The sequence below is a fragment of the Musa acuminata genome, chromosome BXJ1-2 (genome assembly GCF_036884655.1).
Source record: "Musa acuminata AAA Group cultivar baxijiao chromosome BXJ1-2, Cavendish_Baxijiao_AAA, whole genome shotgun sequence".
In the NCBI taxonomy this organism is placed as follows: domain Eukaryota; kingdom Viridiplantae; phylum Streptophyta; class Magnoliopsida; order Zingiberales; family Musaceae; genus Musa; species Musa acuminata.
Genome location: NC_088328.1, coordinates 29,140,785 through 29,167,216, shown reverse-complemented (window position 1 = coordinate 29,167,216; position 26,432 = coordinate 29,140,785). Strand labels below are relative to the sequence as shown.

Below are 26,432 nucleotides of genomic sequence, written 5' to 3'. Positions count from 1 at the left end.
AGAACAAAATATAATAATATTCAAATTCGATTAACATAAATCAATAATTAAAATATATAAATACAAAATTTTAATTCTTTTAAACAAGAAAGCATCAGATACAATGTGATATAATTTGACAAAAATATATTAATATTTTTCTCATCCCAAAACCAAAACCAAAACCATAGGCTTTTGTATATGTCTTTTAATTTGTAATTGTTTTGAAAACATAAGATAAAACTATCATAAATATATTAATGACGTAAACCTCCGACAAACATCCAGCCCGGCCCATTCCAAATAGGAGGCGCGATCACAGGAGCGGCAATACCCGACCCTCCACTCCATCCACCGTTGAGCCGCCATCAGACGGTCAAAAAGAGACCGTATCTTATCATGTGCGCTTTCCGTGTGCCATCTGGTGGAGTCGCAATCTTTTATCCGAAAATAAGAAAGCGGAAAAATTCCCACAGCGATCATCGTTGGAAAAAGGCGATTCCTTTTTTCTCTCACTTTCGGTGTACGTTAGCTTCCTCTCCACTTCTTTTCCTCTTTGCTTCTCCTCCTCTCCTTCTCTTTTATAGTCGCAACCAAGGGGTTGAAGGATTCGTATGTGAGCCGGTTCTTCGCTCTGTCGAAATGGCTTTCCTCCGATCGTCCGTAAGTTCTTCTTCTCTCCACTTTCTTTTTCTTGATCAAGATCCTTTTTTCTCTCTCTCTCTTTGTTTCTATTTCTTTTGTCGATTAATAAGATCGGATTTGTTGATCTCCTTATCTTGTGATTAATGTGATGGTCTTGAGGTTCGTTGTTCAATTTAGGGCTATTTCAGGGCATGTGGTTTTTGATCGGAGCCGTTTATGAATCTTGATTGCTTTCTTTACGTGTTAATTTGTTTTTTTTTTTTAAGATTTTTTAAGCGATCTCTGTTTGCGTTGTCGATCAAGTGAGTTCTTGGGGTCGATCGGGTTTTCCAAGCAGCAGGGTTCGTAGAAAACGAAACCATGTTGCCGTCTACGGTGTTATAGGCCTTCCATGATGTTATTTGCCTTGTTGATGGAATTTTCTTTATGGATTCAAGTAAATATACGCAGTCCTTTCTATGTTTTTCTCTTCCTGGATTCTTTGGTTTTTCTGTCTACTGGTTGATGCCTATTTAGTTGTACTGTTGCCCCAGTTTCTGGAGTCCTTGTAAAGTGGTGTGAGGAACATCACTGGACGGTATAGCTGCATCATCATGCATTCCTTTGTCATTCTGCTACAGTTAAGATTTCAGAATGCTTGCGTGGCTGCGTTAATGTGTTTCTCATTGCACGTTAACCTGATATCACTGCCCGAATTAGCTATTTTCTTTATGGTGCCTGCTTAGTTTGCCATCCTTAAAAGGGGATTCATTTAAGTGATTTGCCTCTTGCCATCCGTTGTCTTGGACAACTCTGATTGTTCTTTTAGGTCTAATCTTCTTGTTCAAGTACCTTGATGTGTAACGAGATGCCTCGCTTACCTGTACAGCACTCACTGAATAGTTCATTTGTAGGTAAGTTGTTGTCAAGGCCCATGCACTGAAGGGTTTTAGAGCCTGGGCTTGAAACCAAAGGCAAACACCTCAACAAAGCTTAGCACGCTTTACAATAGATGTAAGAAAAAATATCTTTTAGGATGAAATGAAATAAACTAAAATTCAAAATTAATATGTTTCTAGAAATATCAAATTTGGGGTCCACGACCTGGGACATTTTTTTTCCCTCAAGAAATGTTTTGGTTAAAGGGCGTACCCAAGTCTCCCGTCAATACGGGGTTTCGGGAGGGTCAATATATAGAGTCTTACTTTACCGTTGTACCAAGGTCGTCATCCAGAAATGTTTTGGTTATGTTATTTTTATTGTAGTATTTGTTCTTGTAATTTGACAAATTTGCTAGTCTAACAAAAGGGGTGAATGATAATACACTAGATGCTTCTCTCCAATTTAATAAATATTTTCTTAACTTATAAACATGCCTACTTCAGACCTCTTTTGCTGAATAATACAGCCGATCATCTAAAGAATTTTACTGGGCAAATTTAGATTCCTAGCATTAGTTATACCCTTTATTTTCTAGCTTTTTTCTTTAAAAGTTAATATTTATATGTTTATCGTACAATTCATCCTTATGTTAGGCTTAGCAACTAAAAAATATGAACAAGAGGGGAGTTGGGCTTTAATTTAATTTTCTTATAGAACTTGAGCCAAATTTGATTTTTGAGGCATTGAAGTGGAATTAAATCAATCAGATAGACAAATTTAAATTAGCCATTATTTTGAATGTTCTTCCAAATAATGCTTTTTCTGCTGCCTCTAATTACTTTTTCCTCCTTTTTTGTGATGCCTTTGATAGTTTCTTATTTATTTTTTTCACTTTATTTTCCAATTATCTTCTTAAGCCGCATGAAATTTTACCTTTTTTGTTTATTGATTTTTTAATTGCATTCTTTCTTCTTATTTACATATTCTTCTGAAAAAAATAAAAAAAATAAAAATATTTTTCTGTACTATTTTAAACTATTTAATGCATTTAATTGTTTCTAAGTTCAATGGAATCTTAGTCTGTTCAATTAATTTTAACTGCAACAGACTCTTCCAGTCTTTCACCAAGGATATATCTTTCTTCAAAATTAATCCTTGTTGTTTAAGCCTAACAGATCCTCATGAGTTTTCTTTTCTCATTAAGTGACATATAGTCCTCCAGAATAGTTTTTCTCATTGTTCACTTTATCGGTTCGTACCGGTGTACCAATCGGTCATCAGTACGGTACGTGTCGACCCATATCGATGTACTGACACATGATACAGTGGGGTGTACTGACAAATCGGTATGTATCGCCCGTACCAATCCTTTGTTGGATCGGTATGTACCACCCATACTGGGCAGTACATCATGATATGGTGAATCTTGATTTTTCTTCTATGTGATGCATCATGTAATTCTTAAATTAAGGCTTTACAATCATCTTGTTTTCAATCAGAGTGTTTATATACAAGATTGGGTCCTTTGTATTTTTCATCTCCAAAACAAGTGTGGTATGGAATGACAATTGTCTTATGAATTAATCTTGTAGCATGTTCATTAGACCAAGTCGCTTTGGCCATCATGTATCTGTTAAAGTAGTCTTGAGATTTTTGCCTTAGATCATTGCATTTTGGATGCCCTTGATTGCCTCGAGAATATGATATAGAAGTTTACACTTTTATGACTTGCATGTGTCTTAATTTTATTGAGATTGTTTACAGAGCAATGAAGTGCTCTTGATAAGACACCTTGATGTGGCAAGTAAAGTGCTGTCAATATGACACCGCTATACAGGGCATAGGATTGCATAAGACATTAAGATCACAAGTTCCCCAACAAAATCCTCCATTCCCTCCTTATTGGTTTGTTATGCCTTCTATAATAAGATTTTTCTCATATATAATGAGTAATGGCTCTATGCTTTCCTTTAGCTGACCTATTTGAAGTATTGAAGTCATCTTTGTTATTCTTCAGCATAATATCCTTTTTTGTACACCTTAATCTAAGTAAGACAGTTATGTCAATGATTCAAAGGGTACTCGAGTGCATGGTTCTGCCAAACAGATTCACTGGTTTTCAGCATCCTATAAGCTAAGGATTGTGTAAATATCCTCTGTTGATGTAACATAAATAATCTGAAGGGAGATTATCATACATCTGTTAAGAGTTTATATTTACAGATTCTGCTTCTGGAAATAGATTCTGTTGCATTGGGCATCCTCCCAATAAACACCTCAATTTGTTACTCAATGATCTGTTGACGACTAAGTCACACCAATCTGTTTTAGCATTATGTAAATTCCATTTCATTGAAGCCATGATTCCCTTGAATGGGACTCATTGATCTGGCTTACCTATATCATTGTAACAATCCACAAACTCAACCTACTGAGCAGTAGGTTACTGTGGCATCATAAATCTTGGGCAATTCAATTTTATGTATGGAAACCTCGATATATTTTGCATTTGCCTTTGCTTATTTAGATGAATTTGATATTGAAACCATTTTTTATTATTTTATTTTTATTTATTTGATGCTACTGAATTGGATAGTTTGGAAATTGGAACACTGATGTATATTAAAAGTATAGGGCTCCTATCTAACTTACCCTCCTGCCCTGGCTGCCATGATTCAGGGCCCAGTAACACTCCTACAGAAAACACTGTCAGAGTTATTTTCTCATGGGTCAATGTAAAACAGACCATTATCTCTTGTTTGAGTGGACTATTATTTTGGTCGAACATGACTTTAGTTACTTAACATCTTTTATATTGTTTATATTTTGTTGAAGTTTAGACATTATGCTTATTAGAACAATTTGAAGAACCGCAATGTCATGTTTGACTTTTATCATCAATTGTTTTCAGTCAAATGCTTCTTCTGGGATGGGTGTTGCTGAGGATTGCAGGGACATCTTCCTGGAGCTTCAAAGAAAGAAGACACATCGATATGTGATTTTCAAAATTGATGAGAAACAAAAGCAGGTTATTGTGGAGAAGACTGGAGGTGCAACTGAAAGCTATGATGATTTCTTGGCATCTCTGCCTGAGAATGATTGTCGTTATGCCGTCTATGATTTCGACTTTGTAACTGAAGAGAATTGTCAAAAGAGCAAGATCTTTTTCATAGCCTGGTGAGATTCTTGATGCTAGAAATTTTTTTCTCCTCTATTCTGCTGCTAATATGGTGAGACATTCTTTGAGATATATATACATTTTTAATCTGACTAAACCAAGTATTGCCAAAATAGACATGCACTACCTGGTGTTTCTTTTTTTTCCAAAAGAAAAAGATGATCTATTTAAGGTACTACTAGGTGTTTTTTGCTGGCAGCTGCAGAAGGCATAAGCTGCTTTTATTTCTTAAAATTTTTCATTGTTTTAATTTTGTGAAATTATTTACAAAATAAGTGGGCTTTAGTGGTGATAATTTTTCTCCCCTCGACTTTGTGAAGTTATGATGCCCATCAATTGAATACGGGGATCTTTAGCAGGTGCTGAGATCGTAGTAGACTTGAAAATTGTGAAACCAAGCTACCATAACAATGAGTACAGAGTTTTATTGTTACTGTAGTTGTTACCTGCAGCCACTGAAAATTCATTTAAACCTTACGAACTGGATGGTTCCCTAATTTGTCTTTGATGTTGTGTGCACGTACAAGCAGATGTGTGTTCAGATATCCAGTTATCTTTCGTAATGTCCTTGAAGGGGGATCAGAATGCAAGTTCTTTTTTGGCAAACGGTTATGCCTGAACTTATTTAATTTAGTTGCTTCAGATTGTCAGTCTTGATAATTTGATTGTTTTTTGTCGACGAAACTGAAAACTGCATGACACCTTCAAGACAGCTTTTTCAAGGTAAATAAAGATACACAAATTTTTAATAGCTCTAACCCTATATTACCGTACATAGTTTTTACAGAACTGATCAGTAAAAGCAGAAGTCTCAGTTATATATCTGATAAAGTAGTCTACTGGAAATAATTAATAACTTTTCATAAAAAAATTAAATTATTTTTTGTTAGGTTACATTTAGTCTTGAGATTTTCTATTCATCAATCACCAAAACTTTAAGAGGATTCATATGATAGATTCTCTTCGCTTGCTTTAACTCGAAGCTAGGCTTTCCTTTCATGTAATTTGATATTTGTTCGCTCATCCCAGCTGCAGGCTTTCCTTGCAAATGTAATTAGCACAACAAACTATTATAGGTCTTGAACAAATGGAAATTACAATAATTTTTTATGCCTTTTGCCACCACTGGGAAAAAATGTTCTGACAAATTGAAGTATTCTCCATTTTGTTTTAAGCATCTGTGCATGTGAAGTATCATTTCTGGTGCTTGGTAGGTTGCATTACTCTTTCATCTATTTTACTGGTGATTTGTTGATTTCTCAATCTGTTGCTTCTTTTGTATGAAACTTGAGTACTTTTATGTTGGGTTGGATACTTTTATCTTTAGATGTTGTCTTCCGCTTCTATACATATTACACATCAATTCAAGGGTATAATCATTGTTTTTTCTCTTGTTGCTTCTGCCATCAGGTCTCCTTCTATATCCCGAATCCGAGCTAAGATGCTGTATGCCACCTCCAAGGATAGATTCAGGAGAGAGATGGATGGAGTTCACTATGAGATTCAGGCAACTGATCCCTCAGAGGTGGACCTTGAGATCCTGAGAGACCGGGCACATTAATTTAGAGATATTTTGGGATCATGAATTTGCCACCAGACGTTGAATTAGCTATTTATGTCCTCTGGATAATTGTGTTTGAGAGCTTGAGACTCTAATACTAAAAGTGATTGGGTTATGCTGCTGAACATTTCTGAATATATAAATCAAGTGTTGTCGGAAAGTGGTATCTTTAAGTGGTTCATGCAAACTTGTATCGAAAGTAATATTTCCAATATCACAGAAATTGTCTGGTCACTGTTAATTGGTGTTGTTTATATTCTTGATTCTGTGCCAGAGGCTTGCCAATTTAAATACTTTTAATTATGAGAAAAATACTATAGAAGAGTGCCTCAGGAAGTTCATGTCTTTTAGTTTTCGAGGAAAAAATATATATCTAAAAAAAAATCAAACAAATGCTTTGTATGGTGGGCTTTTTTTTTTAAAGCATAATTCGAGTCAAAACTTTTAATCTCGTTGATTAAGTCTTGTAGTTAGTATTTCAACTTTACAAATAACAATAGAGGTCGTTTCTTTTTTTATATTTGATGTGACAGTTGTTTTCTCCATCAAAATTTTTATCTGTAAGATGATGTTGAGTTGATGGATCATCGAACACAAACCTAAAACGAATCATTTTAGATAATTCTGATTGGTCCATTAAGCCAGCAAGTTAGTGATTTTTTATATTTTTGTATTTTAAGAAGGAAGAATTTCCTATTGGCAATTGGCATGGTGATCCTTTTTATTCATTTTCCACAGGCTTGCGATCTGCACAAGAACAAGTGCGAATCAGAGATGTTGGACCCAGCGTTGTCATGGCTTGATGAAGGCCGGCCAGCCCGCCCGTCCGATCGATGTAGCCACAGCACTGCTCCGACCATCGATGTCGCGGGTGGTGGCCACGCTGACACGGGTTGTTGAGGTGAGCAGAGTAATGACGATGATCTGAGCAGCATCTTACCTGAGAACGCCAAGTTTAACACGGCATCGAGCACTTGAACGGTGAGCATCGCTTGTATCTGCGAGACCAATTCCGGCGGCCGCGGAGGATGCGCACCGTTGCTCGGCAAGCATTTCAGAACAACGCCTACTACCGACTAACAATTCAGACACACACAGTAATTGTACACAGAAGGTAGGATTGTGATACAACAATCTTGCTAAATATTAGTTCGACGGTATCTGCGTCTTGAAATTTGTCAATGATCATCAACATCTTCTGCTACTGCAAAGCTCGTTCCTCTTTGTTCAAGAGAAACGTTCTAGTAGTTCATTGAATAGTATTCTTATTTATTTTGAAGGAACGATAACGATAGTCAATACCTTCTGCAATCGATAATGTAACAAAGTATATGATGGCATCACGAATACTGTCGGCTAGTGAATCCGTTCGATTGGTTTATTGTCGTAGGTGTAGGTTCATCCTGGCGTCTTCTCTTCCCTGATGGTTTATTGTCGTAGGTGTAGGTTCATCCTGGCGTCTTCTCTTCCCTGATGTGGTGCGCCGACGTAACGATTCGACGTAGGAGGTCCAATAGAGAGATGGTTCGCTAGGGATGATCTAACCTTGAAACGACAAAATCGAGTAAAGGAATGAGGGTCTTCCTTATTATAAGATCGTCCCCTGGCTATCGAATATTTTTTCTAGCTACGGGGTAGCCTCTTGGCTATCGATCATCTTGCATAACAAGTCGATGTTAGGGATATCTTAGCTCAACACTTTCAATGCTTAAGTCAACAAAAAAACGGAGGGGAAGAAAGAACAAGAGTTATATAATAGAGAGCGCGGAGAGGTTCAAAGTAAGAGGAATCTTGACGTGCGTTGTTTAGTCAAGATTCCTCTTACTTTAAACGATAAAAATATCGTGAGGGACTAATCATATTAATGTTAGACAGCTTGTTGCACCATATTCTCTCAAACGTGCTCCGTGTTCACACTTGCGGAGACCAACAACGTTCTCATCGTAGTTTGTGGCTTGCAGAGGATCCGTGCTTTTGGTGCCAAAGTTGGGATGCGATGGCCTAACCCTAAGGTTTCATACAGCCACCGATGTGCTTGACAACATGTCAAACTGTATACGGGTACGGTTCAAGAACAATTAATTGTATTGTACGATGGGAGGAGTCAACAACGTAGTTGACCCAAGAAAGTTCGCGAGTCAACGCACAACATTTTCCACAGCATGGGCGATAGATAGTGCGACGTGTCCATTCAAAGTTTGCGAGAGGATATTTTCCTTCTGGCTGTTTGTCATCATGCAATTGTTTCCTTTCGACATTTCAGACTCAGACGATGTGCAAATTAAATGGGCTTTTAGATGGAATATAAACAAAATATAATATCATAATATTATAATATTTATAATGTCAGGGTTGACATTGCCTTAAATATCGCGACAGCGATTTGTCCCCAGTCGCACCAATCTATTAAGTTCCCTAATTCTGGTCCATGGTTTCAACCCTCGTCACTCGTTCGTGGTTTCGACCTCCTGTGTGTTGATCAACAGACAGCTGAAGTAGGCATTCTGTACGCAGAGATAGGAGAAGTAAAGATGCTGCGGCACAAAAGACATGCTGATTCTTACTGGGAAACTCTCGTTTTGTGCTTCCTCTGCCTTCTCTTCTTTCTCGACAGATTTGAAGGAGCTACGACTGTTCCAGCAGAAGGTATGCGTGCTTACAACCTCCCTGCAGTCCCTGAGGTTATTTTGTATAAGAATTAATCATTAAAATGTGTATCGTTGTTCTTCAATCGCAATCGCCTGCAAGGAAGACAATTGAAGAGGCTTATTTGGTCATGCTTAATCTCCTCCTATGTTTTTAATTAATAAAAACAACATTATTTTCAATATTTATGATGCAAGTCAGATCAAATGTCTCAAAGGAGGAGAGCGGGTTTTGGTAGCTGTGCCTGCGGTTTGTGCGTCTATTTTTGCCTCGATCTGTAACCTTTCTCTTTGGCCGTTCAGTTGCCGCGTTAAATGCGATCCTGGGGAGATGGGGATGGACGGCTTCGGCGACGTCGTCGCCGGCGTGGAACATCAGCGGAGAGCCCTGCAGCGGCGCCGCCATCGACTCCACCGCCCTCGACGACCCTAACTTCAGCCCCAGCATCAAATGCGAGTGCTCCTACGACAACGCCGCCACTTGCCACATCGTTCAACTGTAAATTTCCGCTCGCTTATCTTCGTCTTGCTTTCTCAACTTCTCCGTTTATCGATCACTACTTGTCTCGAAAACTGCTTAGTTTATGATCTGTATGTATAACAATTGTATTATTCATGTTATTCCTAATTTTTCTTCAAAGTTCGTTCACTGTCTCCGAAATTTTGAAGGAGGAGAAGAACTGCGCCTGTGATTAATGAGAATGTGTACTACATCGCTCGCATATTTGCAATTTTTTGCATTTTGGTTATATCTATGACCAATTATTATTGGGCTTGGAGATCATATTATATATGTTGTTTTATTTCCTCTTTAACATGTGTTTCCTATTGCAGTAGGGTGCACGCCTTGGATGTGAAGGGGGCAATCCCAGATGAGCTGCAAAATTTGACGTACCTCTTCAACTTGTATGCACTGTTCTCACATCCAATGTCTTCATTCATTAGCTAAACTGAGTCGGTATCTGTTTTCACATTCACATCCACACACAAGCACATCATATTTCTATACAAGTCTGTGGACATTTCGTATACAAATTATTTCCTTTTTGCTTTTATTTTGTAAAGACGAACATGGCTTTTGTTCATCGCAGTTTTTTATTATTTATAATCATGTTTAACAACTTTATCTTCAGCACATAATTAGATTTTGAAGAAAAGTGTCTTTAGTTAATGAATGAAAAAACATTGAAAAGAAAGAAAAAAGAGGAATATTAAAAAACACACTCTTAGAAATTTGTGATACCGTTTAATGGTTGCTGATGCAATGAAAACTTTCAGGGATCTAAATCAAAATTATTTGACTGGTCCTTTGCCAGCATTTATTGGAAACTTGACAAAGTTGAAATATTTGTAAGTAAAATTGCTTTTTTGCTTATCAAAACAAGTGATGTTCTTTATTTTCGTTTCTCCCCCTCATTATACTTTGTTGACATAGTAATAAACTTCATATTCCCATTTTTAGGACTTTCGGTGCAAATGCATTATCAGGGTCCATACCAAAGGAACTTGGCAAGCTCACAAGTCTTATCTCGCTGTAAGAAATCAATGACTTCAATTATCATACTTCTTCAACTTTTATTGTGTATCAAGGTGTCACTGATTTTTTGTTTTCATGAATTTATGTAGAAGAATATAAGTTTTTAGGTGCCATAGGATTGAACTCAATAGTTGCAGTAGAAGAGGAACAGAAAATAAAGAAAAAAGATGAGAGGGTGCATTGTGGGAAGCTCTACAAAGACCAATAATGCCCCAAAACTATCAAAAGGGGTGGGGTGACTTTTTTATCCTTTCTTTTGTTTGACAGGGAAAAAGCCCAAAAAAAGTTATAAAATAAATTATGGGACATGATTTAGAGGTGATCAATTCAACAAAAAATGAGAAACTCTTAACATGCCTCCAATGTCTAGTCTAAGAGTTGCATAAGTAATGCTTCTCACACCCACTAGAGAAATGTCCATTTGCAATGTTATAGCTTTTCTTAGCAGTTATTGTGGGAGAGTGAGAAGGTTATTTACCTCATCAAAAGAGTAGATTAGTGTTGGAAAGAATATATGACCAAGTAGTGGATGGGCATTTATCTATGTTTTTGATGAAGTGGATGAATAAATAATTTAAAGAGCAAGTAATTTTCCTTGTCACAGGAATCTAGCCCATATTCCTTCGTTAATGTCCAACTATGACATTTATCTCTATATCAGTCTTCATTTGACCATAAACAAAGGCCAAGTGAAGGTTAATAATTAATGTAGCTCTCTATGGTATAACACTGAAGTAATAAAGTCACCTCCATAAGTTCCTGTCCATCTCTATTCTATCTCTTTCTTCCCACTCTGTTTATTATTTTGAAGATAGAAATCCACTTAGTGCATATAATCTGAAGCATCTCAAAATCAAGGAGCTTCATGACCAAAATCTAAAACAAACACTTTATGGATTATGCAATGATGACAAAATAATTAAACTTAAAGAATTAAACAGTTTTGATCATTAGTTGACTAATGTTTTCTATCAATATTTAAACTTTCACTAAAGAAAGTGATAAAATGATGAGTTGGTTGCCACTTTTCCTAAAAGCTTATGTTAATAGGAAACTATTCAATTTATATTTAAACTCTAAATTCTTCTCACATTCAAACCAATAAAATTTTAATAAGCTTGACACATGAATCCAAATATAAGATAACAGTGCAAGCCAATGAAGGGTTACATGGACTTGGCATGCAGACCCAAGTGCAAGCAATGGTGGCGCAAGCCATCTATTAATAGATTTTGCACAAAGACCCAGATGTGGGAGGATCAACACCATGAGTGTGGGTGAATCACATTGAAACTCCATTACCTCCGATACCATGATAGAATGATTAGCTGGGTAATGGATCTTCCTAGAAGTTTAGGATGATAGGGAAGAGCCCAAGTTATATATAGACACTACCGGAAAGCAACTTTATCCCATTTATTTTAGATCTACTTCAATCCCATTATGTGTTTGGTTCATGTTCTCTTTCATGTGGGCATCTGTTTGCAAAATTTTCTTTGTACCATGACCCCATTTGTCATAAAAGACAATAGCTGATAACCAAATACTTTTGTGAATTAACTGAAGAAAAGAAGTTCTAAGAGTGAATAGGGATTTCGATTATATCTAGGAACATTCACTCTGGTTCCAGATTATTTGTATATTAAAATTGTGAAATAATAAATTAGAAAAACAGGCCAAGTGCCATTTAAGGTACTTGATGATGAATGCTATCTAGAGTTAATAGGTTCTACTTCCAGAATATGAGAAGACTTACTAATGACAAGGTAGTCCAGCCAGGAAAAGGAAGATTGCTGGGTATTTTCTATTATGAGGTCCTCCATAAGGAGAAGGGATAAGGGAATGCATTTAGTACTCTGTTGGTGTTGGCTTATATGATATGAGAGGAACAATATTGTCTTTAGGAGCCCTCCTTGACAGCAGTTGATCTGATTAGTTCAGCATGTAAAGAGTTTAGTTTCTGTAGCTTTTTCTTCCTCTGTTCTTTCTTTTAATTATCTTTTATTTTTTAATGTTTTTCTTGTATCATATTTTCATAGAAACAATAGTCTGAGATAACCTCTCTACCTTTCTTCAAAACAGAAACTTTCTTAGGTGGTAGATATATTCAGTTTTGTTATTTTCTCTAGTTTCTTTAATTTTAGAAATTATGCATGCTTATCAAGTCATGGAGTAATGAGTTTTATTTTCCTATCAATTTACACCTTTCATCATAAATATACTTTTACTGGAAAAAGAAAAAAGTGAAGAACATGATTTTTTTGTTGGCAGGAGTATAGGAGCGAATAACTTCACCGGTCCAATCCCTCTTGAGCTTGGGAATCTGACCAATCTTCAAAAATTGTTAGCTGTTCTTATGTGCCTTGTGTTTTTTTCAATACTCCTAACTGCTAAGTCTTAACACTGTAAGTTGATAATTAGGCTCATTGTTTGTTATTTCTTTGGTAGATATATTAATAGCTGTGGAGCAAGTGGTGAGTTCCCATCAACAATATCAGGACTTAGCAGCTTGCAGGAATTGTAAGCCCGTTCCTAATATGCATCTTGAAGATTCCCTGCTTAAATGTTGCTCATGATATTTTAATCTTGTCAGGTGGGCATCGGACAATAATTTCACTGGCAAATTTCCAGACTTTAGTCGGACTAGTCTAGTTATATTGTAAGGGTGAAAGAAAGTTTTTATATAACATTTATAGCTGGACCTTCATTCCATTTATCTATCAGATTTTTGTGCCATGTGCCATGCCTTGTTATTTACAGAAAAGTTGCTATAATATGTAAATTTTTTGAGAGATATTGGAAATATGAAGCCAAAGGAAGTTACAAAATGAGATTCTATTTAACTTTCATCATAGTTTAAGAGATTTTTCATTATGTAAAATAATCAGTGTAGTTATGGAATTTTGGGGGAGTTATTAATTTATAAGAAGATTCTCTAATTCTACTAGGATCTCAAGTTACGTAAATTCTTACTTCAGTCCATATCATCAATTAGAGTTTAAACCAATTTGTAGACAGCTTCTACATCATGATTTCCTTCCTTGTCGTGGTCATCTTTATGAAGCCTGTGGTGGAGGAGGCGTCTTTTTTACTTTGTACCTTAATTGAATTTCTTCTGTTATCAACACATTTTAGTTCTGACAAATAGACCACCTTCTAGCACTCAATAACTAGCTCCTCTTCTATCTTATAGTCCCATATCTATTGCAATTAACTGGTCATCTCAAGGAAACCAAGCTGTTGAAGAAGCAAAATCAATTAGGTCGATATCAACATAGTCATTAAGGTCAATAGGGTAGAAGATCTGTGCTATCTTCTATCATTTCTCAATCTTCATATTCTTCTATTGACATTGTCAATCCTGACATTGTTTATATTGGTTTTTTGACTACTACATCTGACCTCTGTATTGATCATTGAGTAGCACAATAGATGGAGTCTCAGCACATGCCATATCTGCAGACTTCAGCAGTTTATTGCTACTTTTGGTCATCCTCTGCCAACTATGTCTACTACTACTAGTACATCTTCGGCTTTATAAATTTAAAACTTTGATGCTACTTATCATATCATCTTTACTCGTCTATACTTTGTGATTATTTATCATTATCCTCTTGCTCAAGTAGCTGCTAGATTATGACTAAAATCAGAATCACCTTGTATGATTGTTATGACTTTTGGCTTAGGTTTTCTAAAGGACTTCACGACTTTTGAAGAAAACATTTGTTTGTAAAATTTTGCATATCCATTGACATTTTCCTAAAGGGGCCTTTGGGAGAACTAATCTTCCTTTTTCAAGTAGGTGATGATGACCTTCCGAGTTCTTCTAAAAGGACTTCTGATGGAAACTCCTGATGCTGACATCTGCTGCTTTGTTGCTGTCCATGCTACCACTACCATTGGCTGATATTATCAAAACACCTCCAACACCACCACCATCTCCACCAGTAAATGAATTTTTAATTGAACTGTAATATAATAAATAAAATTCATATCCTGTATTCACACTTGGCATACCCATGCAAAATATATTTATATATGTCCTTTGTATAAGTTTGACCAATGTATATAAACTTCATGACAGTGTTAAATTATGCTGCTCCAAAGTTGTTTGCCTGATTTACATTTGAATTTCACACAATGGCATCATTCTGCTTTTTTTAGCAAATAAGTATGCCTTCACATGATACATACTAGTACTATTTTCTTAAATGTTCTAATTGTTTAAATTTTCTGGATAGGAGGATTCAAGGGAACTCTTTTGAAGGTCCAATCCCTTCAAGTCTTTCCAATATGACCAAAGTGACTGATCTGTATGGTTCATTCCTATTTGTTTTTATAATTTTTATCAGGCGGTCTGGTATATCAGTCAGTAACTCTGGTTTATTGTTCTTCTGAGTTTAAAAGCTGCACTTATCAAACAGGCATCATATATTTATTGTCTTCATGTCCACAATAGCACTTCTATTCAGTGTTTATCACTTCTTTTACAATTCATGCTCATATGCAGGAGGATTGGTGACATACAAAATGGGAGCTCATCTTTGGCATTCATTCATAATCTATCATCACTAAGCATATTGTACGAATATTCCCTGTCTGCAAAATATTTTCTATTTTGTTTTTCCTTTGACTGTGAAACCAGTTGACATGTTTAAGCATCATGTACTTCATACAGAATATTAAGGAATTGCAGGATATCTGACATTATGCCATCAGACTTTTCACGATTCACTAGTTTGCAGAGATTGTAAGTCCAACATAATTTGACTCTTATGGATGATGTTGAATTGTGTTGAATGATGATTTTTTTAGATCCACTAGTTCATAAGAAATAAAAATCTATAGTCTGATTTTACAGTGAGATACTGTTATCTTTGCTTGCACAGGGATTTGAGCTTCAACAATCTGACAGGCCAAATTCCTCAGTCTCTCTTCAATTTGAGCTTGCTAAGTTACTTGTAAGAAATTTTTATAGTTTTAAGGTTATCTGTCAGAATCTGAGAATTGAATCTGGCTTGGACAATTTGTGCTTCTCTAACATCTTGTGCAGATTTCTTGGAAATAACAGTTTATCCGGTAGTTTGCCCACTAGCAAGAGCGAATCACTTCTTAATATGTATGTTCAACTGATCAGTTTGTTAGATACTTATTTAGGATGAATTTATTGTGATCCTGCAATCTCTTTCCTACTTGCTTAAGATTTGGGTAAAATGACAAGCTATCATCCGTCTATCCATCATTATCAAAATCTTATTTGCAGATCATAAATTTATTAATCTTTGTTTTCTTAAACTAATTTTAATGTAGAATTGATTCTTTCTGCTGTTATATGTATTTGACTGTGTTTTGTGTTTCCTACAGTGACTTATCATATAATCAACTGGGAGGAAGTTTCCCTTCATGGGTTAGTGAACAAAATCTGAAAATGTACGTTGGAATATAATAAGAACTCTTATGTTTGTGACCTTTGTTTTGCTACATATTGCTTACTACTTTTTGTAGAACTAGAGTATTTCTGTTGCGTTCTATGATATTAGAGCTTTTTGACTGTCATTGGAGCAGATAGCTAAAGAAGATGGGAATGATTGGACAAACAAGTTCACAATGAGTCTCTGTTTTTTTAAATGTTAAAGCTTGATGATTGGACGATTGCATTGTGGAAGTACCATGCATGCTTTTCTGATAAGGGAGGTCTCCTCCCACTAGAGAGCTACTTTTCCTCGGAGGGAAGTAGGTCCTCCAAGGAGAAAAGATAGAGAAGAGAAGAATAAAGATGCCAAAAATAGATTTAAACTAAGCTAGATCTGTAAAAGAGACTTCTAGAACTTTCAAAATATGGTTTCTAATAGAGAATGGTTAGCTTAAATAAACAAAATCATCTTCATATAATAACAAGGCTAATGTATACTTCATTTATACTTTGCAGAGATAAGTGAAGGATGATACAACTGAGTCAGCAAGATTATCTGATCATATTGGCAATATTGCAATTTACCAAACAAAAGTTAAAAATAAAAAAATTGCAAAATGAAAATATTGAAAATAAAAAAAATGAGAAAAATGAAAATGTTATTTTCTAAAAGAATTTACATTCATAGTTTTGTAGAATATCCAACTTTAAAAAAACATGAAATTGAAATGTAAAAGATAAACTATATTAAGGATGATGATGTAAAAATTCATTAAAAAAATGTTATGTATTCATAAGTTATGTGTTATATAATAACCTTCAATCAAGCATACAAAAATATTAATGAACTAAATAAATGCTTTATATGTCTACAAAAGAATCAAACCTTATCCACCTGTAGCTTTGAAAATAATGATGATCTCATTGTAGCTCAAATGCTTCTCTAATTGTTACACAAGTGAAGTATCAGATAATACAAAACAAGAAAAGATATACTTTATTCAAAGACAGTGCCTATTTATTTTTTTAAGAGCTTATGTGCTACCTTTTGTCTACTTCTTTCCTCTCCTAGTATGGTTTTCTCTCTATTTTACTGGTGGATGACAAATGTAACAACAGTTGTATACAGCAAACACAATGATTATAATGAATAGCAAAGACAATCAAACCAACATTTCTTATTCACATTTTTTATTAAACCTTTCCTTCCATCTTGACTTTGCTCTTTTTCATCCCGTTCTTTCTACTGTTTTCCTTGAGGTAATTAAATTGTCTAGAATTGGTCAAAGTTGTTCAATCCAATTGAGTTCAATTAGTTCTAGCCAATTCTAACTAAAATCTGCCTTTATGGTTGAGAAATCTGTCAAAATTAGTTCTGTCATAGACATACCATTATGGATCAAGCATTTCAAAATTAGTAAATTCCACAAACTGCCTTCTGGGCTTCTCCTATTTATTTTGGTTAGCATCGTATGATTAAACCCAATTAAACTGAATCCAATTCGAACTACGAATAGTGCCATCCTCAATGTGCTATTATCCTAGCCCTTTGCTTAGGAAACAACCCCAGATTGCTGCAGAAGGTGCTCATAGCATTTGTGTAACAGATCCCATACTGAATCATTAGTAGACATGGCACTTGAGGTCCATTTCTTGTCCTAAACTATATATGAATAAGGCCGGTTCAACCTTGTGCTGAAGTTGGAAGCCTAATAGATTCTAGCAAGGGGCAGCCATGCCCAAATTTGACTTTGTCCTATATCATTGCTGATGATGTTGTGGTCAACATTGAGTCTTTGATCAAATTTTCCATTGAATTAAATCCAAGGTCAAAGATAAAGAAGATCAAGTAGACACCATAAATGAAATGGTGTATGTACAGGGCCCATTAAGCCATCTGATCACTATGGTCTGAGGCCAGTTTATACCTATAAAGCCCCAAGCAAATCCAACCTAGACCGGGTAAGAAGTGTATTGTATTAGTATTTTTATTATTATAGCTAAATAAAATTTTATCAACGAATCATTTATTTTGAGGGAAATGTATTATTTCATTGGAATGTATAAAACATGTAGAAGGAAATGTATTATCAAAAATATATATGGGAAGTCTATCGACTTGAGGTGCACAGCCGAAATTCAACAACATCCCTGCAATAAATTTCTTCACCTATAACTTCTAACACCAACTCCAATCAAAGTGACAAAGAATTGTAAACACTACCATTACAAAGAAAAAAGGTAAAATACAATGCCTTTAAAAAAAAAGATGATGGAATGACCATTCATAAACTAGTGATTCAGTTAAGAGAAAGCATGATCTTCTTTTGCTTCAGAAGCAAGAATTGATCTGTCAAGCATGATAATTAAATAGGATTGTTTGAGCTGATACATAAATGTTAGACAACATGTATTTAAATATACAACATGATCAAATCTCTCTTTCTGGACTTGTTTATCCAGCACCTAGTTATATGAGTTGTATGCGCTTTTTCTTTCTGATTTCCGATGCACAATTCTCTTCGTAGACCTTAGGAACTGCAGTTACTGACTTCTACATTTTCTTATTACAGAAATTTGGTAGCCAACAACTTCGTGATTAGTGGTTCCAATAACAGGTACTTACTACCATCAATGGTATTCATTGAATGTCCACATAATTCTTTCTTTTAGAGTCATCACTAATTTGTTGTGTACAGTGTTCTGGCGTCAGGATTAAATTGTTTGCAACGAGATATTCCTTGCAATCATAGGGTACCCATTTGTAAGTTCCCTCTTTCCTTACCATGAGTTTGTTTCATGTAAGATATTGTTAGCAATAACTACAATCTGAAGTTCTGAACTGTATTAATTGCTGGTTAACAGATTCCTCATTTGCAATAAATTGTGGTGGTAATAAAACCATCACATCTTCTGATGGGACTCTGTACGAAATTGATGGAAGAACTCTGAGTAGTGCTTCTTATTATGTGACCGAAACAAACAAGTGGGCAGTTAGCACTGTTGGAAGCTTTCAAGATGCCTCAAATGCTGAATATACTCTATACAGTTCATCCCAGTTCCAGAAAACTCAAGAACCAGAGTTATATCAGACTGCAAGAATTAGTCCCTCATCTCTTAGATATTACGGGCTCGGCCTTGAGAATGGAAATTACACAGTCATGTTGCATTTTGCGGAGACACAGATATTTGATCCACCTACTTGGAGAAGTACTGGAAGAAGAATTTTTGACATATATATCCAAGTAAGCAACTGACATGTGTGTTTTTGGATATGTGCCGAGAGTGACTGCATAAACAAAAACTCATGGGCATGCTTTTAGGATATAAAGAAAGAAAATGAAGCATTTGATCCTGCTTATTGTTTGAACTGAAGCATGCAAAAATTCTTTGTGAATGATTTTTGCTGCATCTGAGTTTCTTGTGCTTCATTTTTCTTTTAATTTTCAGGGGAATCGTGTGTTGAAGGATTTTGACATAAGAGCTGAAGAAAATTCCTTTACAGCTGTTACTAGAAAGTTCATTGTTCCAGTGACAGATAACTTTCTCGAGATTCATTTCTTTTGGGCTGGAAAAGGTACTTGTTGTGTGCCTATTCAAGGTTATTATGGGCCATCTGTCTCGGCAATCAGTGTCAATCCTTATGGTATGCAAAGATTCAACATCTCACTTATTCGGTTGATCACCATACCAGCTTCTTATTTTATCTGTTACTTATTCAGATTTCACTCCTACCGTTAGCAACGAGACACCATCTAGTGCATCAAAAAGTAGTAACAAAAGTACTATTGTTGGCATTTTTTCTGGCATTGGAGCTTTAGTTCTACTTATTGTCTTTGGGATTTTGATCTATTGGCAGAGGCAAAGACTCAGCAAGGATGATGAAGATGGTACAACTTTTTCTTCTATATCGATATTTGTATATATGCATAGAAGCTTCAGAAGTTGAAGGGTAGTTTATGAACTTTTACCCCTTGAAACTATATAATGCAGAATTGCTGGAAATGAGTTCCAGGCCAGATACTTTTAGTTATGCTGAACTGAGAAGTGCTACTGAAGACTTCGACCCTTCCAATAAACTAGGAGAGGGAGGGTTTGGTCCAGTATTTAAGGTGAGCATCTTTTTCAATTTCTGCAGATGAGCCAATGCATGTTGGAAATATGTTACTATTTTTATGGTAACAACTATAAAGTCAGAACTTAAATTTTGAAAATCATCCATTCATTTGCTGAATATTTGAGATATAAGGATCAAAGATCATGTTTAAATTTGTTCATCTAGGTTTACACCAGTGATGGTGACACTCTAAAATTGGTATCAGGACTTGAATTTATAGTAACAGAGCTTAAATTTAGAAAAGCCAGAACTTAAAGTCTGAACTTAAATTTAGAAAAGCGAGAACTCAAAAGTCAGGGGCAAAGGACTAGTTTAGTATAAGCTTGCCTGTAGCAGATACCTCGCATCAAAGCCGGATTCCTCAGTTGATGTTTAAGTCCAATCAGTACAAATTTGATTAATTGTTCAGAGCTACAGCCTTGTCATCAATCAGTAGTTTGGTTCTATATTCTTGTCAAAATTCTAATATATATTGATGAACTTATTTCTATAGTAACAACTTATAAATTAAGAACTTAAATTTCGAAAAGCAGCCATCCATTTGCTGAATATTTGAGATAGAAGGATCAAAGATCATGGTTAAATGTGTTCATCTGGGTTTACACCAGCAATGGTGATACTTATCTGAAAATTGGCATCAAAAGGATGGATATTTTATTTCTTACATTTGTTATAAATGCACCTGAAATTTAAAATTGTAGCTAACAACTAGTGAACATACAGAGTTTAGCATGAAAAATACTGTACATCCGGAATGTTTTTATGACCTGCTTCAGTGATGTTTAGGCAATTGTTTACTGCTAGCATCAGTTATATTCTTTATTCGATACTTTTATCAATTTTATGTAATAAATTAAAATCCTTTATGGGACCAATTAATCAAAATCCTGTACTTCAAGTTTCACCAGTAGGTTCTCAGCATCGATTTGTTGCTTCTTTACTAGAAGGATGGAGAATCTTGTTTCTCCAATTATCACATCATCAGAAGAAAGAACTGATCCAAGATCAAAATACTAAATTTGTGTATGAGCATACAAGACTATTGTACACATCAAGAAAATGGTGTTCAATTATTGGCGGTGTCAATGCAGAGTCTACTTTTTATTGCAGGGAAACCTTGTTGATGGAAGAGTTGTGGCTGTGAAGCAACTCTCCATAACTTCTAACCAAGGAAAACACCAGTTCATGACAGAAATTGCAACAATATCTGCAGTGCAGCACCGTAATCTTGTGAAGTTATATGGTTGCTGTGTCAAGGGAGGCAAAAGGCTTTTGGTCTATGAATATCTAGAGAACAAGAGCCTTGATCAGGCAATCTTTGGTACATTGTTGAAATCAAAATTTTAAATGAAAGAAAAAGAAAAAAATCAGAAACTTATTTGATATCTGCCCTTTCTACTTTAATATTATTATTTGCAAACCTTGTGAGCATGTCACCACAAAGTCAGCTATTCATGTCATTGCTGTTACATTTCAGGTAGGAGTAATCTGCACCTAGATTGGTCTACCCGCTCCGAAATATGTTTGGGCACGGCGAGAGGTCTAGCTTATCTTCATGAGGAGTCGAGGGTGCGAATTGTACACAGAGATGTTAAGGCCAGTAACATTCTCCTTGATGCTGATTTATATCCCAAAATATCTGATTTTGGCCTTGCCAAGCTTTACGATGACAAGAAGACTCACATCAGCACAAGAGTTGCCGGTACAATGTAAGAAAGATCCATGCAACATTTGCATAATCTTCTTATTTTATCTATTTATGATGCATCGATTTGTTTTTTGTTTTAACTTCAATTATGTCATCTAAATATTTTGATTTGCAATTTGTATCATGATACAATGGGATAATTGTATTTAATTTTTTTAAGAGGTTATCTTGCACCGGAATATGCTATGAGAGGGCATCTCACAGAAAAGACTGATGTCTTTGCATTCGGAGTAGTATGTCTGGAAGTACTTTCTGGGAGATCCAATGCAGATCAGAGCCTTGAACCTGCAAAAGTTTATCTTCTTGAATGGGTGCGTTGCTAAGTTTTATCAACTTTGCAAACTATCGGTTACAGAGAATTTATACTTGACTCTTTCAGTTGGATAATCTACTATGGAAAACGAATAAACCGTGCTATTAAGCATTGTACTTACACCTTGATATATGATCTGAACCTTTTTTGTCCATGTTTTATAGGCTTGGAATCTACGTGAGAAGAAGTGTGAATTGGAACTATTGGACCCAACATTGTCGTCATACGATGAAGGACAGGCGATCCGTCTTATTAACATAGCTTTGTTGTGCACTCAAGCCTCTCCTTTGCTACGCCCTTCCATGTCGCGGGTGGTGGCCATGCTGACAGGGGATCTTGATGTAGCTGAAGTCAAGTCAAGACCTGGATACCTTACAGACTGGCAGTCCAATGACAGCAGTAGCATTCCAAGTGGATTCTTCAAGCCTTCAACATCCGGAAATCCAGAGACCAGCACATCAAACACAAGCATGCTGAACTACACCGAAAGAACACCTTCACCTTCCCGACCAATTTTAGATGAATCCATCGATGAAGGAAGGTAGCCTATGCACTGCAACTACTACTATTACTTTGAGCATGCAATTTAGACATTGATAATTACATCGAAGCGTGGCTTGCTTTCCTCAGTGTTTGAACCGAAAGAGGTTCTCTTTGAGGTTGACTGAGGCAATAAGCAAGGTTGTTAATGTCTTTGAAGTGTGAAGAACTATTGAAACTGCATTCCTTATTAGTGAATCTTGGATGTGAATTTCTTCCTAATATTTTATTTTGTCTAAATGTCATATAAATAGAGCAAAAATCTCATCTTTTGTATTCATAAAAAGAAAAAATGGATGATTGGTGGATTCAAGGCGTGTAAGGGATACAATGGATGTGAATGGTGTGCCGTGAAAGAGACTGGTTGTAGTTCCATCGAATGCACTGAAATGGCCCACTGAGTCCATTGAAGGAGACAAATCGTCCCTTGAGAAGAGATCTAATGCTCTCTCGACGAAGATCTAACGATAAATTATTAAAATCTTTATCAGTTGATTTAATCGATATCATATTATTAAAAATATGATTTTTTTTTATATAGCTTTTAGAAGGAATATATTGAAGTCTTTATTTATCGTGGGAGAAGACATGGCTTGATACCATCTACGCTCGGATAGAGGGAAAGATGCTTCTGCTGCTTCAAACAATACCTGCTAAATGTTATATAGAAACACTTGCTTTCTGCTTTAAATCTTCCATCAAACTCAAACGAGAAGGTATGCGTGCATGCGTGTGAGCTCCCTTCAATCTTTTGGCACGAGACGAAGAAGAATACCTCTACGTGAGTATATTGATTGATGGAAACTGATCCGACTTTTAATCTGCCTTCAGCACGGATGCTCGCTTTGGAGGCCGTCGACGTTGACTTGTCTCACTTTGACAGCTTAAAAACACACTATCTAATCAATCAATTTAACCGTTGACAATAGCGATATAGACATGTCCATTAACAAACTGTAAATCTATTAGATTATTCCCTCTGCACGAGATCGAACCGGTCTAATGTCTGAACCGAACCTAAAATTGGAATCAGCGTCGCGAGAGGTCGTCGTTAGGCTGTTGAGTTGACTTATTTATGATCGAATCAATTGTCTCGAAGGAGCGGGTTTTGGTGGCTGTGCTTGCGGTTTGTGCGTCTTGCTTTTGCCCCGATCTGTTACCTTCTCTCTGGCGTTTCAGTTGCCCCTTCGAATGCGATTCTGTGGAGATGGGGAAGGACGGCTTCGGCGTGGCACAAACTTCCAACGTGATGCAAAACCCACAAACAATCCGAAGAAGAATTCTTCGATTCTCCACGGCCAATCCCCTTTCCATTCCCTCGAAATCTCAATGCGTCTCGTCGTTCACAACCCATTTAAATCCTAACCCCAGATTCATACCCGATCACCCCATCCTACCCCTCTTGGCCGCCGCCTGGCCCCGGGCCGACCGCCGGGTCCTCCACCCCAACGTTATCGCCTCGGGCCTCATCCGCGACCCCTTCGCCCCCAGCCGCGTCGTCCAGTTCTTCCTCGCCCCCCGGCCGCCGACAATATGGTGGGTGAGCGTGTTGGGAATCAGTTGATATCATTGGAACCATATGATGGAGGTCGGTTTGTCCTAATGGCTAATATTATGCAGAAAATGATTGATTGGATGATGCAAGGTGTATAAGGAATGAATAGACCGGCTATAGTCCATTGAATGCACAGGAATTGCCCATGAGTTCATTGTTGGAGACACAAGTCATCCTCTGTGCAGCGAGATCTAATGCTCTGTTGACAGAGATTGAAAAGAAATTTGAGATGGTTTGATAAGTATTTTAGATCTCAGATGGTAGTCAGAATCGATCATAAGGAGGTTACTGATGTGTCCTATCACTGAGAGAACCTGGGAATGTAACTCGATATAATAGATGTAGACCAAAGATGCCAATTTGGTTGGCAGAAAATCCTGCTCACCTAATGCAAATCTGCTATCTATGGTTGTCCAGAAAGCTGAGGCAGTTTGACAAGTTCATCAAAGGGTCATGTTCTTACAACATCTGGTGGTAAAGGTGGTTGTGCATATCTCCTATTTAGTTCTGATGAATTAATGGCTTATAATTTACCTGACATAAATTTCTTAAGAGTTTATCTGACATTTTGGCTTTGTATATGTCATGATCATTAATTGCCAGTCTTTTTGTGACATCTGAGAACCTTGATGGATACAGTGAACAGCTACAAGAGGACAATGCTGAAGAATCATAAATTCTTGAATAAGTTGTGACCATGCACAGAGGGCCAAGTTCCAAAAAGGTTACTAGCACTTTGCAAGTAATTGCTCCTTTTCATTTTTTTTTGGCCCTTTGCCCTTTGCTATTACCTTAATATTTAAGATGAAGCATGTGAACTTGGGGAAGCCATAGTGATTGCTTATCATGAAAGGCTTGGGACATAGGTGGTATATATTAAGATGTTTCTTTCAGGTGACTGGTCTGAACTGGGAGATAACTGGTCTCAGATTTGACAGTATATCAAGTTCAGTAGGTTAAGGTATTCTGTGGCCCAATAGTAGATATATAACTTGGTTGTTGATGGTAGCTGATTCTTCACATATTCTGCCTTTTAAGAGTATATACAAAGATTAAGCTAGATGCTTCTCAGAATGTGTGAAAGACAGTATGCTAAATGCAAAGATCAAGCAAGAATGATGATAGAAAGTAGTTTGGATCAAACTCTCAATGCTTGCATCATTCCATGGATTGTGACAACCCACATATACTTTGCAAGTGCACCAAATAAGATGAGTCAAACTAAGTTTTGGAATAATCCTGCCATGACACTTAACTCAGATATTACATGGTCTAAATTTCCAAAAAGTACTCAGGAAGTTGTTGCATAGGGTTGGAGGGTGACTCATATTAATTAATGTCATCGAACACGCTAAATATGAGATGAATTAGATCAAATTGTAATGCTATTGTTATGATATGACTGCTTGATGGCTCTGGACTAACCTGTATAAGAACAGTCTTTTTTGTGAAGAATTAATCAAGACTACAAAAGGATACACTTGTTACAACTTTAGGCTTCACATCATGTCGAGGCTATTGCTCGTCATACTTATTAGGATCAAATCAAATCAGAAAGAATATTTGTCGATGTTCCCTTATCAAAGATAAGCAAGGGCATCAATATACCCCGAGGGAATTCTATCAACAGGTAATCTCCACTTATCTGAAGATGCAGCTTTCTCAAAGAGAGACTTAGTATGTGTACCATGAACAATTACTTTGATCCTATCAAAAGAATTTTTTTCTCTCTCGATATTCACAACTCATTGGAATATTTTATTTTTATGAATATTAGAATCATTTATACTGTTAGTTAGTCTTTAATTTCTCCTTGTCATTTGGAAATAAATTACCTAAGAGAATGTCATGATACTTTCCTGCTTGTGCTTAGTCTCTTTTTTCAACATATATTCTGTCAATGTAGTTTCACAAGGTATGGGGACAACTCATGAAGACTGGTTATCAAAGCTCATGCTTGGCTCATCAGGTATCTTTCCTTTTACCGTCAATCACAATACTTTTCCTTCTTTCTTGCTTGTTCCGTGATTTTTTTTTTTTTCGGATGTCTTTTCTGCAGGTTTAGAGGTTTGCTTATTTATACACAAGACAAGTAACAAACTTGAGCTTGCACTCTCTTGACAAATACTACAGTCCAAATGAAGATTACATGCCCCATGAATTTGATATTCTTGGACCAGTATAGGAAAATCTCTCACAACTGCAGTCTTCCGTGTGGCAAGTGTAGATGGAACTGCGACCCAACATGAAATTGATGCATTCACAGGAAGTCTCCTGGAGGTTTACATAATAGTTAGTCACCTTTCAAATGCTTTCTAACATGATATAACAAAGTTGTAGCTAAAGTAAAATACTGAAGATGATTCCAATGAAAATTAGT

The 26,432-nt window shown here is 36.2% G+C and overlaps 2 protein-coding genes and 1 long non-coding RNA gene across 5 annotated transcripts; all 3 read left to right on the top strand.

Annotated features, from left to right (window-relative positions):
- Positions 1-470: 470 nt before the first annotated feature.
- LOC135608144 (actin-depolymerizing factor 11-like) lies at positions 471-6,465 on the top strand. The gene is made up of 3 exons (XM_065100677.1): positions 471-642; positions 4,397-4,662; positions 6,074-6,465. The coding sequence occupies exons 1-3, from the start codon at positions 622-624 to the stop codon at positions 6,222-6,224; spliced, it is 438 nt and encodes a 145-aa protein (XP_064956749.1). The 5' UTR covers positions 471-621; the 3' UTR covers positions 6,225-6,465.
- A 2,170-nt stretch (positions 6,466-8,635) lies between these two features.
- Positions 8,636-22,695, top strand: LOC135608134 (probable LRR receptor-like serine/threonine-protein kinase At1g56140). 3 transcript variants are annotated; one of them, XM_065100659.1, is made up of 24 exons: positions 8,636-8,870; positions 9,173-9,368; positions 9,704-9,775; positions 10,148-10,219; positions 10,332-10,403; positions 12,678-12,749; positions 12,855-12,926; positions 13,000-13,065; positions 14,648-14,719; positions 14,917-14,988; positions 15,085-15,156; positions 15,296-15,367; positions 15,478-15,525; positions 15,771-15,836; positions 18,393-18,437; positions 18,519-18,583; positions 18,685-19,064; positions 19,270-19,465; positions 19,542-19,709; positions 19,813-19,931; positions 21,047-21,257; positions 21,414-21,645; positions 21,805-21,955; positions 22,122-22,695. In XM_065100659.1, exons 1-24 carry the CDS (start codon positions 8,756-8,758, stop codon positions 22,500-22,502), a joined length of 3,087 nt encoding a protein of 1,028 aa, XP_064956731.1. In that variant the 5' UTR covers positions 8,636-8,755; the 3' UTR covers positions 22,503-22,695. The 3 variants fall into 3 exon arrangements, with proteins under 3 accessions (XP_064956731.1, XP_064956725.1, XP_064956739.1); XM_065100653.1 differs by having other exon boundaries at positions 15,460-15,525; XM_065100667.1 differs by lacking the exon at positions 13,000-13,065 and having other exon boundaries at positions 15,460-15,525.
- A 711-nt stretch (positions 22,696-23,406) lies between these two features.
- On the top strand, positions 23,407-26,416 carry LOC135608131 (uncharacterized). The gene is made up of 3 exons (XR_010485429.1): positions 23,407-24,033; positions 24,118-26,021; positions 26,112-26,416. It is a non-coding gene; the product is annotated as an uncharacterized LOC135608131 (long non-coding RNA).
- The last annotated feature ends 16 nt before the right edge of the window (positions 26,417-26,432 follow it).

Coding starts and splice junctions, on each gene's coding strand:
- LOC135608144 (XM_065100677.1), top strand. CDS start 622: ATGGCTTTCCTCCGATCGTCC. Junction 643..4,396: donor TGGCTTTCCTCCGATCGTCC/GTAAGTTCTTCT, acceptor AATTGTTTTCAG/TCAAATGCTTCTTCTGGGAT. Junction 4,663..6,073: donor AAGATCTTTTTCATAGCCTG/GTGAGATTCTTG, acceptor TTCTGCCATCAG/GTCTCCTTCTATATCCCGAA.
- LOC135608134 (XM_065100653.1), top strand. CDS start 8,756: ATGCTGCGGCACAAAAGACATGCTGATTCTTACTGGGAAACTCTCGTT. Junction 8,871..9,172: donor TACGACTGTTCCAGCAGAAG/GTATGCGTGCTT, acceptor TTGGCCGTTCAG/TTGCCGCGTTAAATGCGATC. Junction 12,750..12,854: donor CTGACCAATCTTCAAAAATT/GTTAGCTGTTCT, acceptor TTTCTTTGGTAG/ATATATTAATAGCTGTGGAG.